Below are 14,666 nucleotides of genomic sequence, written 5' to 3'. Positions count from 1 at the left end.
CACACACACACACACACAGACGCACGCACACACACACGCACGCACACACACACACAGACACACACACAGACACACACACACACACAGACACACACACACACAGACCACGTGATCAGAGACCGTGGCTGTTTCCTGATTGGTCACAAAGAGGAAGTCAGACGGACACTTGAGATCATTTTATTTTCTTAAACCATCGTTGACGTGTGAAAGCTGCAGTTACATGGAGTCCACACAGTCCCGTCTGTGGGAGCGATACTGTACACGCTTCACTTCTACCTGTGTTTTTAAGGCTGCTTCAGGTTCATGGAAAATTACACATCAACACATTAACTTCTCTCAAGTCTTAACCTTGTTCTCACATCAGCCTCCACCTGATTTATAAAAAGTAGCACCTGACTGGAGAGAAAGGAGCGTGGGCGGGGTCTGTGAGGGGAGTCGAGCAGAGAGGATAACGGGATGTGCTCTGGAGGGAAAACTACGGAGGCCCTGAAAGGTCACAGTAACGTTCACGTTTCCTGTGAGCTGGATTATGATACAGCACCGTGCATCTCTGAGAACTGAGCACCAACCTGCAATCTCTCCTGTGCCCAGCAGAGGCAGCAGTGAGTGAGTCGCCATAGAATCGCACGTTAAACCTTTCCAGCCTGTTTTAAAGTTTGTGTTACAGGGGGCGTGGCCTCTTTGACTGAGGCTAACTGTACAAACAGCAAGTCCCGAATTTGTATGTCTCACTTTTTTATGTTTCCTAATGTGGACGAGGACAAACCAGTGCGATGAGCAGCGACCGTGTCAGCTGTTACAGGTCACACCTGCTGGGACTGAGACTTAGGCGATCGTTCCTGTGACCTTTCTGGGCCTCTTTAAATCGAACATGCGTGTAAACAAACAAAAAGCAGGCGACAGATGACTGAAAGCGTTCGAGCAGTTTCCCTGATGGCGGCGGGGGAGGGCGGGTAAATGCTGTGACTAATTCATTGAGTGGCCTCGGCAGGTTTCCTTATGCGTGTTCAGCCGTGACGCTCTCGTCCTCCTCATCTGATCTTCGTCCCACACAGGCTCTGACACTCCTCCTGTGTCAGGAAGCGGTTCTTGTTGCCGCCGCAGCCGCCGTACCAGAAGCGAGCGCACTCCTTCTGTGCGGCGTCAAAGAACCACATCATCGTGTAGTTGTCGCAGCTGCCCTGGTCCTGAGGGAGGATACAGGAATCTGGAGGACAACAGGAGACGGATATTAGAGCACTGCAGAGCGAGACGTGACCCGAAACATCTCAACATGCACGCTCGTCCTTGTTAGAACAACCGGGAAATAGCTCCTCCTCTTTCCTTCTCTCTCGCTGCCTTTTTTAACTTGTATTTATTGGCACAAACATCGTGTGTGCGCTCACACTGTTCAGCTGTCATCGCTGTCCATCGCACAGGCGGGTCTTACCTTGAGAGGCGAAGCTGGCAGGCAGAGTCTTCTCCACCACATTGGGATCTGCGAGCGAGGACAGAGTAAAGTCAGAGAGGCGATAGCTGTGCAGGCGAGCAGTGATGAGGGCTTCTCACAGGTCGGCGTGTTCTGTCACTGAGCAGGAAGTACTGGCACGTGAGAAGAAGAGCGTTGCTTTTACTGTGACCTTTGTCCCCCACGTACATACACGTGTATGCATGTCCGTGTGCAGACGGAGTCTGAGCGTGGACAGCAGTAGCAGAGGGCGTGTTATCAGCGCGACCACAGAGGACTTTAGTAGGAAGCAACACGCAGAGCATCCTGTTAGCTGTCCGCTGATAGCAGAGGTTAGTGGGTCCACAGACGTGGAGCGGTCAGCTTGTGTGCAGTCTGGACTTACGCTGGTTCCCACATGTCTGGAAACATTCATATTCCGTTCTAAAGCGGTTGGCGTTGCCGCCGCAGCCGCCATACCAGAACCGAGAGCATGCACCGACGTTTGTGTCAAAGAACCAGGCTGTGGCGTATTTCTTACACTGGTTGCCGATATCAGCGGGCAGCTGACACCGGGCTGAAAGCAGAACACACACATTTACTACAAACAGGCAGCGGCTCCAGCACAGACTGACTGAACGCCTGCATTCCTTCTGATGACCAGCAGGGGGCGACTCAGGAGGAGGAAGCTTTGGGAGAAAGTCTCTTTTTTGAGGGAGGGATGCCAATTTTTCCCCACTGTGACCATACTGCCTCGGCCCCAAGAAACACCTTCAAACATAAAGATACAGCGACGGAGCAGTCGGCTGCAACTCTGGGGTTCAGATTCTGAAACCAGAATTTATCCACCTGAGCCAGTGTTGTTGTTAGCAACCTTTATTCCATCATCAGCTCTGTCATCCATCATGGCTGACAAACGAGCACACCCTCCTACCCCGAGCTCCTGTACGTGATGATGGTCCGCCTCCTTGAGTTGCTTTTACTGCCTCTGAGAGAATGCAGGCTACGTCCGTCTTTTATGTACAGTCTGTGGCTGAGACCCGCTGCTCATGCAGTCGAACAAAGACACGAGGTTAAAGCATACATGACACGCGACATGCCCACCACATCTGTGCAGCTGCTGAAGGAGAGAACATCTGTACACACTTTAATGAAAAGAGTTTGTCTGAACCCTGCACACGACGTCCTCTATTGTATAGAATTCATTTACTGTGTATATGTTGTACTCGTATTACCGTGCATGTGACAAATAAAGAATGTTTTCCTGCTGAACCTCAGAGGTCAGAGGTCGTGTACCCCTGCCATTATGTAAGGCGTTGTCAGAGCGGTCCTTCACCTGCAGCAGTGTGTCTGCGCCGTGTGTGCGGCTACCTTTGGCGTGCGTGTCAGAGATGACTTTCTGGCCATTTCCTCTGATCAGAGCGTCGATGACGTCCAACTGCCCGGTCTGAATCTGTCCTCCGGTCTGCTCCTGGAAGTCCTCCTCCACCTCCTCTCCAAACACGTCCTCCAGCTGTGCCACGCCCTGACTGAACACAGCGACCACATGTGTGGACACACTATCACCATGTGAGAGCCTTTCAGCTTCCTAATGCACAACAACTCTTCTTGATTCTCCCAAAGTCAAACATCAACCAAGAATTAGAAATTTCAGGAGCTGCAAACTTTCGTTTTAGCTGAGGCCCACGTGATGGCGATGCGAGTGTGTGATTTACCCCGTTATGAATATCTGTCCTCCCTCCTGGCCGCCCAGCTGGTCACATGCTCGCCTCAGAGAGGGAGGAGGATACGAGGTGACTCCCTCTGAAACAATCACGGGACAAAAACAGTGATGGTGAGATATACTCTGCGGTGAAACGGGAAAGGAACTGATGGTTACCGTGAATGTTTAAAGCAAAGTCTGAAATGATAAATGATAATAACCCCTTCCTTCAGGTGTTCCAGAACACCAGTAATCTAATCTGACTGCTGCAGATGGGAAACATCTTACTGTTGAGGGCGGAGAGGAAGACCCTGATGAAGCGCTGGGCGTAGCCCTGCTCGTCGGCCTTCAGCCTGTCGAGTCTGATCAGGTGCTGCTGTATCGGCACGCTGGCCAGCTCCTCCACCTCCGTCCGGTTGTAACGATCACCCACCGTCACCACAAACAGCGCCACCCCCTCACACTTGGCCTTCTGGGAGATGTAGCGCAGCTTGGCCTGGTCTCTGTAGGCCGTCTTGGTGCCCACCACAGTCAGGACGGCCCTCTTGCTGCGCGGCTGGCCGGCTTTCAGCAGCACCTCCCTCAGGGTGTAGTCCAGCATCTGTCCCAGCGCCAAAGAGCCGCCCTGCTGCTGCATGTTCTGCATCATGTACGTCTTCATGTCTCCAGCGTTCTGGTAGGTCTGCAGGCCGAACTCCACCTTGGTGCTCTGTTGGACCAGAGCTACTCGGGCCTGGCGGCCGGCTCGGCGGGGCTGTGGACTCACGACCAGCTGCTCCACCACAGAGCTCAGCAGCTGCCGGGCACCGGCGTATTCATCGGCCTGGATCTCCCTGGAGCTGTCCAGCACCATGACCAGGTCCACATCCGCCTGCTGAGGCAGCACTGGTTCCTGGATGAAGGTGCACTCCTCTGCACGCCTGCAGGGGTCTGCAGAGACATCAGAAAGCGTGATGCTGATGACAGGAAGCTACAAAAGCTACAAGTGACCCGTCATGTTTGTGCACATCAGATCTCGGACTACTCGACAGGAACCAGGATGCTGTGGCACAGAAGCATTTAGAAAAGACGCCAGCATATTCTAATTATTGAACCTCATGGAAGGTCTAACAGTGTGCTCTGATATCAGCCAGCGTGCTGTTACCCATGGGTTCAAAGGTCAACAGGAAACACAGCACACACTGGCACTGTGCACTAGGGATGGGTACCGGTGTCCGGTGCCATGATGGCACCGGTTCTGACATAAACGGTAGTAACCAGACCGAAAAGCAGCGCACATTTCGGTGCTTTTTTTTCCTGAGCTGTGATACACTTCTAGCCAATCATTTTACGTTTCCCAGGATAGTAGGCGGGCCCAGGTACGTACGTTCTTTTAGAGCAGAGCTACAGGTTTAAAATGTCCAAGGCGAAGCGGTCCAAAGTCTGGCTGTACTTCACAGCAAAATATGCAAACTCAGCAGCAACAAGTGCTTTAAGCTGATACTGTGATGCTGTCAAAGGAGGTAACACCTCGAATCTGATGAAACACCTGGCGACGCATAGTGTTTTATTTTAAAAGCCCAGAAATGCGCCGTATTTGATAGCTTGCTGCGAGACCTCACACCGAGCGCATCTACTGCGGGTGTGGTGCCTGTTATCTGACCCGGAGTTAGCAACATCCCCCAAAAACCCGAAGAGGAGAGTCCTGGCCCCTAGCCCTGCCAGTGTAGCAGAAATGATGAGGATGATGATGCAGCAGCAGCCGTTCTTCTCTGCGTGAGTAGCTTAATGTTGTTCGTGTGTAATTTACGTTGAGTAGGCTAACCACGTTATTACATTAATGCATGTAAGGTGAACTAGCAAACATCATCATAGCTACATGCGGCTGTCTTCTTGTTTGATGGCAGATGCTCCCTTCACCCTGGCTAAAAAGGCTAAAATGACCAAAGAAAAAGTGGAAAACAGCTAAACATGAGAGGTTTTTGGACAAAGTTTGTGTTTTTTCCATTGTTTAAGCTTCCAGCCAAGAGTGATACCATATATGCCCCATAGCTGCAGAAAAGGCTAACATTGTTATCTTTTTACAAAAAACAGCTGAACATGAGAGGTTTTTGGACCAATTTTGTGTTCTCCATTCTTTAAGCACCGGTTTGAGCACCGGCACCGTTTCAAAAGTACTGATTTGGCACCGGTATCAGATAAAACCTAAACGATACCCATCCCTGCTGTGCACACAGATCCATCAGATCATTCATTATGCATTTATTATCACTGACTCTCAACCCCGAGTACTGAAAACACGTTCTTTGGCAAAAAGACTGCAGTGGGCTCATTTTTCATGTACAAGGAGTCAGTATTAGTTTGACAGCGTTCTGCTCGCCTACGCTGTCAACCACGAAAAGTCAGAAGAGAGATCAGAGCAGAAAACGATGCTCACCGTAGCAGATGGCGCAGTTCCTGACCTTCCTGAGCCCAGTGGCCCGTTCTCCCAGCACCGTGAACACAAAGTTTCTCGAGTCATCAACCTGATGGGAAACATTGAACAAAGCGCTGAGTACAAGGTTACAATGAAATCTACTCATTAGACATCGTTGTTCAGACTCAAACGATCTTAAGTGATTGAATCTGAGCTTCCTTTGTTTGCAGAGATGCTCGCAGTGAAGCATCGGCTGTTTGTTCTGCAGAGCCGGATGTTGTCCTGATGTTTCCACGTGTGAAATGTGTTAGTTTGATCTTAGTGAAAGGAGAGCAGAGCGGCCCTGGAGGTGCACCATCAGTGGCTCATGCTTTACTTTCTCCTGGAGAGAGGAAAGTTGCAAAGGCAGCACCGGTCCCGGTCCATCACTTCTGCTCAACATATGTAGTACAGCGTCTTGGAAAACTCTTTATCCCCGTCCTAATGTCTTTGGTCTGCGGGAGTTTTCTCCTGGGATCGCTCCCACGGAGGCCATGTTGTTCTGGGTTCTTCTGTGACCTCCTGGTTGAATCGTTGATGCACTCTTGGAGTCTTTCGCTTGTCCAGTTGCTCCTGAGAAGGTTCAGCATGTTCCAGGTTTTCTCCATGTGTGGATTATGGCTCTCGCTGTGGAGTCTCACAGCCTTAGAAATGTCTCTGTGACCTTACTGGCTTTGTTTTCAGCTGCTTCTGTAGGTCTTGGTGTGATGTGATCTTTTAGCCTGCTTTACTTTGTCAGACAGCTTCTAACTAGGAACTAATTGTACTGATTCATAAAGGTGCAAACTACAGCCAAGATGGCGCCGGTGCACATGGCTTGCCGTCCTCGGCTGTATCTGTTTCGCTGCTTTTTACCCTCTTTACGCTCTTTTACGGACCTTGGCATTGTATTTTTGATCCTTTTAGTTGTATGCTCATCTAATGGCTGAGCACTGATTACAGGCAAACACTTTTAAATCTAAGACTCTCCCATTCCTCTCGGGCTGATCCTTGCTGGAATCTGGGCGACGCCACCGTGCCCCAACTGGACCCTCCGACCGGCTTCTTCCACCTACCTCTTCCTAACCAAGAAACGCTACAGGAAATGCGGTAGAAGGAGCGGCCGTCGCGTTCGCCTCAGGGTCTACTTTAAAGCCAGAGCACCGGCTACCCACATGCCAGCCTGGACATTTGATCTTCTTTCCCTCCTTCCAGGAGGTTAACTTAGGCACCTTCTCCTCTTCCCCTGCACCGGTCTGGTAGGGGTGGCAGCATAGCCTCGGTTTTTAAAATTCATATGCAGTTCGGCAGCTACCCTCACCTACCTACACTAGTTTTGAAGTCCAGTTATTGGGGATGACTGCATCCACGACCACACTCTGCGTGGTGGTTTACCGACCGCCTAAATATAGCAAATGTTTTATCACGGACTTTGCTGATCTCCTAGGCTCCGTTCTTTTTAAGTATGGTTGTGTTCTCATTGTGGGAGATTTTAACATACACACTTGCTGTAAGGATGACTCATTTGCTAAAGACTTCCTTGCTTTAACGGACTCTTTTAACCTGGCTCAGTGGGTTAATGACCCAACGCATGTTAAAGGACATACTTTGGACGTGTTTTTCACATGGTCTGGACATTTGTTTTGTGGTCTTTATGTGTGCAGAGGCAGAACGTACCCAACGGGACCTCACCTGTCATGTAACCTGTAAGCATTTCTGGGTGTACAGATGGGTAGGCCAGAAAAACAGTGAGTGGATGTCTGTACAGAGCAGGAGCGTCTCAGCAACATGAGACATCATTGGTCAAGGCCACAAACGCGATTCCAGGCAAAACTCCTGGGACTCCTCCTGCTCCACAGAAACTCTTCAAGTTTCCGTGGTAGCCGCATGAGTCGCTGTGACATTAACAGATGTTTTTATACTCGATACGCTGACGTCATCATTTCTGGTGTCTCATACAGAAAGTGGATTTTCCCTCCAAGAGTTCAGAGCCTTCAGGAAATCTAAATGGTGGCAGAGTTAGTATAAATGAGGCTTTATTTAAGAAGTTTGTTTGAAGTAAAGGAGCAGCACTTCAAGCACTATCGTCAGATGTCTCCTAAAGAGGAAACACATCTTCATCTTCCTCGTGATGTGGTTCTTTCCAGGTCTTCTGGCTCAGCTCCCTCTTCATGCCTACTGCTGACACCGCTCCACTTTCCTGCTGGATTTCGTAATCGGTTTTCCAGCTTCAGCAAGGATTGGGAAAACTGCTGCGATTCCTTTAGTCCTGTGCTAATGTGCAACCCGCACCCCGCTTCAGACCGAAGGCAAAACAGTCTGAAGAGACTGACTCAGTCAACATCTGGATGAAAAACATCTGCAGGTAGCTGCAGGTAAATGACACCTACCTGCATGGCTTGTTCAATATCGGGAGTGTTCCTCAGAGAGATGACCGCTGGAACAATGTTGAGGGCCCGGTACTCCATCATGGCCGTTACAATGTCGTTAGCGCCCTCTGTAGGCCCGCTAGAAAAGAAGACGACCACCTTCCTCATCATTATTCCTGCTCGGACTCGTTTGAAGATGTTCTGACCCACGAAGCGCATGGCGGCGCCCAGCTGCCGTTTGTTGGACGTCCTCTCCTGGGCGATGTTCCTCACGGCCTCTAGCAGCTGTGCCTTGCGCCGGTAGTCCTGGAAGCGGATCAGGTACTTGGTGTAGGTGTTGTATCCCACCACAGCGACACGCGCGCCGTGCGGGCAGTTACTCTCTGCGATACTGATGTCATTCAGCAGGGAGAGGAGGGCGGAGCGCTGCCTACCAAAGTCCCCCGGGGTCACGTCATCAGACATGTCGAGACCGAACACCAGCTCGGTGGGGTAGGCCGGGCACGCCGACTGATCTGACGGGCAAAGAGGAGCTTGTGTTAAACTTTCAGCAGCCACCCGTTCATCAGTCACCAGGCTGGTGTCACGTTTATATCGGATTATACGAATCTGTTTACATAAAGGATATTTTACAACTGTAGAGCTAAACGTTTTAATCACAGAAGTGTGAGTCGGGGTAAAGGTGAGCAGTCCCAGCAGCATCTATCAAAGGGAGGCTGTGAACGCCTCTCATGCTAACGTCCACACTGATGAACCTCAGCTCTGTTTGCTCATGCAAAGCTGCTCTCATACCATCGGAGACCAAACATCTGTGTAATTCTTAGATACAACCTGGTGCTCCTGTTTCTGCAGTGAAGCCATAAAAATAAAACTAGTTCATTAACCTGCTAGGACCTGGCGTCCACATATGGGGACGTCACATTTTGGGTTGTTTAGACAAAAATACTAAGCTTTGCTTTCACAGGAGCCATATTGTTGTTTCTCATTTTGCTCCTGTGCACATCATTGCTCAACTGTGACTTTATAGTTTCCTATCAAACACCATAAAGTCACAATAGCAAAGAGAATTAAAAATGCATGCTATGAAAGAGTCTTAGGAGGTTAAATACACTTAATTACTTAATTATACTTAAATATACTTTCTAATGAAAGTGTTTGTTAGGGAAAACATTCTAAAACACTTCTTCAGTAAAGACTCAGAGAAGAGAAACACACAGAACTTCTTGCTAGCAAGGGCAGCCTCCAGAGACTCGCGCTAAGAAACTGCCCCGGTCCTTATTTATACTTCTGTGTGTGTGTGTGTGTGTGTGTGTGTGTGTGTGTCCTGCTGATCAAAGGGTCATATAACATGAAAGCACAAAAGGTACATCCTTGGTCACAAAGAGGGTAGTCTCCCCCACCCTAGATGGTTCACCTTAGATAACACGGCGAGGAAGTCCAGCAGTTCATCTAAACAAAAAGGCACTTAGACTAAAACAGACATAGCTATGTTAAAGCAATAAAACAAGGTGCAACCTCTCATGCTCCCAGGACGTGGGGGTGCATTCCTGGAGTGCACACCAAGCCTGCAGCCTGCTAGAGATCACACATCCTGTCACTACACAATTAATTATATGCCTCTAAGTATACATGGTTGCATATTTCCTAATACAAATAACTACACGCAGTATTCTACCATATGCAAACTTATATCACTAAAAGATAATACTGACTACTAAATACAATTTTCCATTGACAGTGTTTCAGGTCGAGGTCACACAGGAAATCTGCGTTTGGCTGATTGTTTCTTTGCTGTTAAACTGCTGCTTTCTTCCCTACGTTTGAAAGGAGAAAGATTTTTGGGTTGAGCAGAAACTGAGCTAAGAGGTGGCTGTGGTGGATACTGGGCACCAGTACAGCTGCCCAGCAGGTTTCTAAGTAGTGCAAAAAACCCAACACAAGCTGCAGCCTGACACCAAGCACGCCACGTGTGATTGGACCTGCATCACTCTTTGTGCAAAGTTTGTATAATTAAAAAAAATACATCTGCGAATGAGTCAAAGATGCTCAAAGACCACTGTAGTGGTGCAGAGAGAGAGACGTGTGTTTCCAGTACAGAGACCTGTGGGGTGCTGAGCTTATCAGGGGTGGAAATATTCACAGCTGTCCCACATGGCAGCATTTTAAATTTCTCTTTGATATTTGGGCTGATTGGGACCTGATGAATGTAAAAACAAAGAATTACCAGATTGTGTTCTCATTGTGGGAGATTTTAACATACACACTTGCTGTAAGGATGACTCATTTGCTAAAGACTTCCTTGCTTTAACGGACTCTTTTAACCTGGCTCAGTGGGTTAATGACCCAACCCATGTTAAAGGACATACTTTGGACGTTTTTTTCACATGGTCTGGGGTGGTGGTCCCCATCTTTAAGAAGGGGGACCGGAGGGTGTGTTCCAACTACAGGGGGATCACACTCCTCAGCCTCTCTGGGAAAGTCTATGCCAGGGTGCTGGAAAGGAGAGTTCGTCCGCTAGTCGAACCTCGGATACAGGAGGAACAATGTGGTTTTTGTCCTGGTCGCGGAACACTGGACCAGCTCTTTATCCTCTCCAGGATACTTGAGGGTGCATGGGAGTTTGCCCAACCAGTCTACATGTGTTTTGTGGACTTGGAGAAGGCATTCGACCGTGTCCCTCGGGGTGTCCTGTGGGAGGTGTTGCGGGAATATGGGGTGTCTGGCCCATTGCTACGGGCCATTCGATCCCTATACAACCGTTGCAAGAGCTTGGTTCACATTGCCGACAATAAGTCGGACTCGTTCCTGGTGGGTGATGGGCTCCGCCAGGGCTGCCCTTTGTCTCCGGTTCTGTTCATAATTTTTATGGACAGGATTTCTAGGCGCAGCCAAGTGGCGGAGGGCTTTCGCTTTGGTGGCCTCAGACTCTCATCTCTGATTTTTGCAGATGATGTGGTTCTGTTGGCTTCATCGGGTGAAGGCCTCCAGCTCGCACTGGAACGGTTCACAGCCGAGTGTGAAGCAGCGGGAATGAGGATCAGCACCTCCAAATCTGAGGCCATGGTTCTCAGCCGGAAAAGGGTGGAGTGCCCACTCCGGGTCGGGGATGAGTTCCTGCCCCAAGTGGAGGAGTTCAAGTATCTCGGGGTCTTGTTCGCGAGTGATGGGAGAAGGGAGCCGGAGATCGACAGACGGATTGGGGCTGCAGCTGCAGTGATGCAGACGCTGCACCGGTCCGTCGTGGTGAAGAGGGAGCTGAGTGTAAAAGCGAAGCTCTCAATTTACCGGTCGATCTACGTCCCTACCCTCACCTATGGCCACGAGCTGTGGGTAGTGACCGAAAGAACGAGATCGCGGATACAAGCGGCAGAAATGAGCTTCCTCCGAAGGGTGGCTGGCCTCTCCCTTAGAGATAGGGTGAGAAGTTCGGCCATCCGGGAGGGGCTCAGAGTAGAGCAGCTGCTGCTCCACATCGAAAGGAGCCAGCTGAGGTGGTTCGGGCATCTGACAAGGATGCCCCCTGGGCGCCTCCTGGGTGAGGTGTTCGAGGCATGTCCCACCGGGAGGAGGCCCCGGGGCAGACCCAGGACACGCTGGAGAGATTATATCTGTCGGCTGGCCTGGGAACGCCTTGGTGTTCCCCCGGATAAGCTGGAGGAGGTGGCTGGGGAGAGGGAGGTCTGGGCCTCTTTGCTTAGGCTGCTGCCCCCGCGACCCGGCCTCGGATAAAGCGGATGAAGATGGATGGATGGATGGTCTGGACATTTGTTTTGTGGTCTTTATGTGTGCAGAGGCAGAACGTACCCAACGGGACCTCACCTGTCATGTAACCTGTAAGCATTTCTGGGTGTACAGATGGGTAGGCCAGAAAAACAGTGAGTGGATGTCTGTACAGAGCAGGAGCGTCTCAGCAACATGAGACATCATTGGTCAAGACCACAAACGCGATTCCAGGCAAAACTCCTGGGACTCCTCCTGCTCCACAGAAACTCTTCAAGTTTCCGTGGTAGCCGCATGAGTCGCTGTGACATTAACAGATGTTTTTATACTCGATACGCTGACGTCATCATTTCTGGTGTCAGAAAGTGGATTTTTCCTCCATTTTTTTTTTCTGAGACAAATAAGAGCCACATGTGAGGACGTTAGTTTTAAATTTTGATAGAACAGTGGCAGTATAACGTCCTCGTAACTGGATATCAGGCCCTTGTAGAGTAAAATTAATTATTTTCGTCTAGACATCCCAAAATGCGATGTCCACATATGTGGACGCAGGTCCGAGGAGGTTAAGAAAACCTTTTTCACCATCCTGACACTAACGACAGCAATAAATGAGGAAAAATCCTGAGGAGAAGAATCACAACAACAACACTGTGCTGAATCAAATGCTGAAGCTTCAGAGAGTGCAGCTGTGTCCATCTTTGATCCAGTCTGTGGACGTGGCTGCTGAGCTGTACTCACCACGATACCTGACTGTTAGAGTGGAGACACGTACCAGCAGAGCAAGCTGGAGGGAAAACAAACAGCATTTAGAGACGTGCAGGTTTCATTTCCTGAGATGATGTGAGGATGTCAGGAAGTCTTACCACAGTTGTCCCTGATGTAGGTGATCAGCTGACAGTCCTGAGTCAAAAGGAAAGACCTGTGATTACATCCTGTACTAATGTTTCCTTAATGTGGGTGAGGTGGGTTTAAGGTGGACTTACAGTCATGGCTTTGCCTCCAGGAGAACCTCGGGGGCCCTGTGAACAGTGTGATATCTGACTAACATGACAGAAGAATGTTCCTCACATTTGATCAAACAAACGAAGATCTCGACACCTTTTGCCTCATTCACCCCTTCGTGTAAAGTCTTTTATCAAACATTCGCGCTCCGATGGAAGCACTTGGGGTTAGGATCTTGCACACGGATATTTGGCCTGCAGAGCGGAGCAGACGAGGACTGAACCGCCAACGTTTGGTTAGTAGGTGCCCTGAGCTACAGCCACCCCAAACGCTGCGTGAAGCTCAGAGATCTTTAAAAACCACACAAAGGATTTTCCAGTAATTTTAAACAAGACAGCGAGAAAACTGAGCTCTGTAAAGGACAGAAATACCTCTGCACCTGTTTAAACTAACCTTTAGAGTTAAGTTTGGGTAAAAAATACATTTTCCTTTATCGTTGTAAGAGAGGACGAAATAGATTTAGAGGAAAACTAAAAAGTTTTCTTATAAATTAATCCACATCCAGTGATCTTTCTGGCTCCAGGCGCTCAGTTTGTGCAGCATGAAGTCGGCAGCTTCCTAAAGCTTTTCCACACTCACCCTGTGTCCCGGATATCCCGGTTCTCCGGGGACTCCTGACTCTCCTGGCAAACCCGCGTTACCCTACGTGACGGGATCACAAACAAACGTCACTGACGGACTCAAAGACCGAGCTTGATTCAGTTATCTGAGCAGTGGACTCTCACCCCTCGGCCGCGGTTCCCTTTGGGCCCTGGATATCCTTTCGGTCCCTGCAGCCCCTCCTCGCCCTGCAGAGAAAGAAACACGGCTCGTGAGGTAACGCATCTCCAAATTCAAACACAAGCCCTCAAGTCAACTTCCTGACCACACTCATCCCAAGAATAAACAAGAGCGTTCTTATCTCCGGCCTCCAAAAGCTTCTGGACAAACACCAGCGAGTAAAACTGAAAATGTGCTTATTTATTAAGGCGGCCTGTCTCATAAATCCTCGAAAAGGATCCAGTCGACTTTACCACAAAGCTGTGAGAGCTCAGTGATGCTCTGCTGTCAACCTTTTGTGTATGAATGTGTGAAAGCTGCAGGCAGCACGGCGAGGTGTTTATGAGCCACCAGTGTAGGCAGGCTTGTATTAGTTTTACAGGAGCAGTAAGATTAAAGGGTCCTGGGCTGCAGCCACGCAGCACCAGCAGAGGCTCCAGCAGGCGGTCCGGCCCACACACTCCCACCTCAACACGTCCAACAGCAGAAATAAATGTTTATTTGCAATGACTCGATCCACTGAAGAGCTCCTAAACCGTGTTTCTGTGTTACCGTCTGTGAGTATTTGAAGTTTCAGTGCAGCTTTGATACGTTTGCAGTGAAATCTCTGAACCCGCTGAGCTCACAGGTCCATTCTGATTGGTCCGCGCCACGAACACCCGCTGTCGTCCCGAAGCAGCGCGAGCGAGCAGCACCTGCTGTTTGCATCCGTTTGAATGATGTGAGAGAGCAAGAGGCCGATTTCACTGCGTCACTCTCAGAGCGAACAGCAGAATCACACATCAGCTTTACACCTGCAGGAGTTTCTGCTCAGCTTCGACGTGCATCGCAGAAAACACGCAGATTATTTCGTGTTCGCAGCATTTTCTCTGTCAGCTCCTGAACTCGGTGGACTTAAAAACTCTCGTTGGACTTCTGTTAGCCTGAAAACGCTCCGATGTTTGGATCCTAACTCGTTTCTGATCCGTTCCCAGCAGGCCGCCTTCATTTCCTGTCTGCGTGTTTACTGCGATTTAATGCCAGGATGGATTCAACCTGATCTGCTGTGAACTCACCCGAAGACCAGGGTAACCAGGGAAACCGGGATCGCCCTGCAAGACACGGCAAGAACGTGAACGTTGTTATGAATGTGAAGCAGAGATCTAGCAGAAGGATGAAATACAGGATTGTGTATTATGAAGGGTCACCTTTGCACCTCGGCGGCCCGCGGGTCCGTAAGCATCCCGACCGTCCTGACCCTGAAACACAGACAGTCAGCGCCACTGACATCCAATC

At 49.7% G+C, this 14,666-nt stretch overlaps 2 protein-coding genes across 3 annotated transcripts in view; both read right to left on the bottom strand.

Annotated features, from left to right (window-relative positions):
- Positions 1-161: 161 nt before the first annotated feature.
- On the bottom strand, positions 162-8,627 carry LOC147319844 (collagen alpha-4(VI) chain-like). 2 transcript variants are annotated; one of them, XM_086312634.1, is made up of 8 exons: positions 7,932-8,627; positions 5,545-5,632; positions 3,417-4,058; positions 3,142-3,229; positions 2,798-2,955; positions 1,833-2,003; positions 1,430-1,477; positions 162-1,207 (listed from the first exon to the last, which is right to left on the bottom strand). In XM_086312634.1, exons 1-8 carry the CDS (start codon positions 8,610-8,612, stop codon positions 1,032-1,034), a joined length of 2,052 nt encoding a protein of 683 aa, XP_086168760.1. In that variant the 5' UTR covers positions 8,613-8,627; the 3' UTR covers positions 162-1,031. The 2 variants fall into 2 exon arrangements, with proteins under 2 accessions (XP_086168760.1, XP_086168761.1); XM_086312635.1 differs by lacking the exon at positions 1,833-2,003.
- A 3,711-nt stretch (positions 8,628-12,338) lies between these two features.
- The window catches only part of LOC147319843 (uncharacterized), a 15,447-nt gene continuing 13,119 nt past the window's right edge, over positions 12,339-14,666 (bottom strand). The window contains exons 17-23 of the mRNA XM_086310101.1: positions 14,579-14,629; positions 14,447-14,482; positions 13,358-13,420; positions 13,212-13,274; positions 12,614-12,649; positions 12,494-12,530; positions 12,339-12,414 (exon numbers count right to left, since the gene is read on the bottom strand). Of these exons, the coding sequence (XP_086166227.1) occupies positions 12,365-12,414; positions 12,494-12,530; positions 12,614-12,649; positions 13,212-13,274; positions 13,358-13,420; positions 14,447-14,482; positions 14,579-14,629 (336 nt within the window). The 3' untranslated portion in view covers positions 12,339-12,364. The remainder of the gene's footprint in view (positions 12,415-12,493; positions 12,531-12,613; positions 12,650-13,211; positions 13,275-13,357; positions 13,421-14,446; positions 14,483-14,578; positions 14,630-14,666) is intronic.

The sequence above is a fragment of the Aulonocara sp. 'chitande type north' Nkhata Bay genome, linkage group LG11 (genome assembly GCF_057382095.1).
Source record: "Aulonocara sp. 'chitande type north' Nkhata Bay isolate Kocher_YH1m ecotype deep benthic linkage group LG11, A_spYH_male_GT1.1, whole genome shotgun sequence".
Taxonomy (NCBI): Eukaryota; Metazoa; Chordata; class Actinopteri; order Cichliformes; family Cichlidae; genus Aulonocara; species Aulonocara sp. 'chitande type north' Nkhata Bay.
This window is presented reverse-complemented; position numbering and strand designations above follow the sequence as displayed.

Coding starts and splice junctions, on each gene's coding strand:
- LOC147319844 (XM_086312634.1), bottom strand. CDS start 8,612: ATGCTGCTGGGACTGCTCACCTTTACCCCGACTCACACTTCTGTGATT. Junction 5,633..7,931: donor ATATTGAACAAGCCATGCAG/GTAGGTGTCATT, acceptor GTTTCCCATCAG/GTTGATGACTCGAGAAACTT. Junction 3,230..3,416: donor CTTCCTCTCCGCCCTCAACA/GTAAGATGTTTC, acceptor TGATTGTTTCAG/AGGGAGTCACCTCGTATCCT.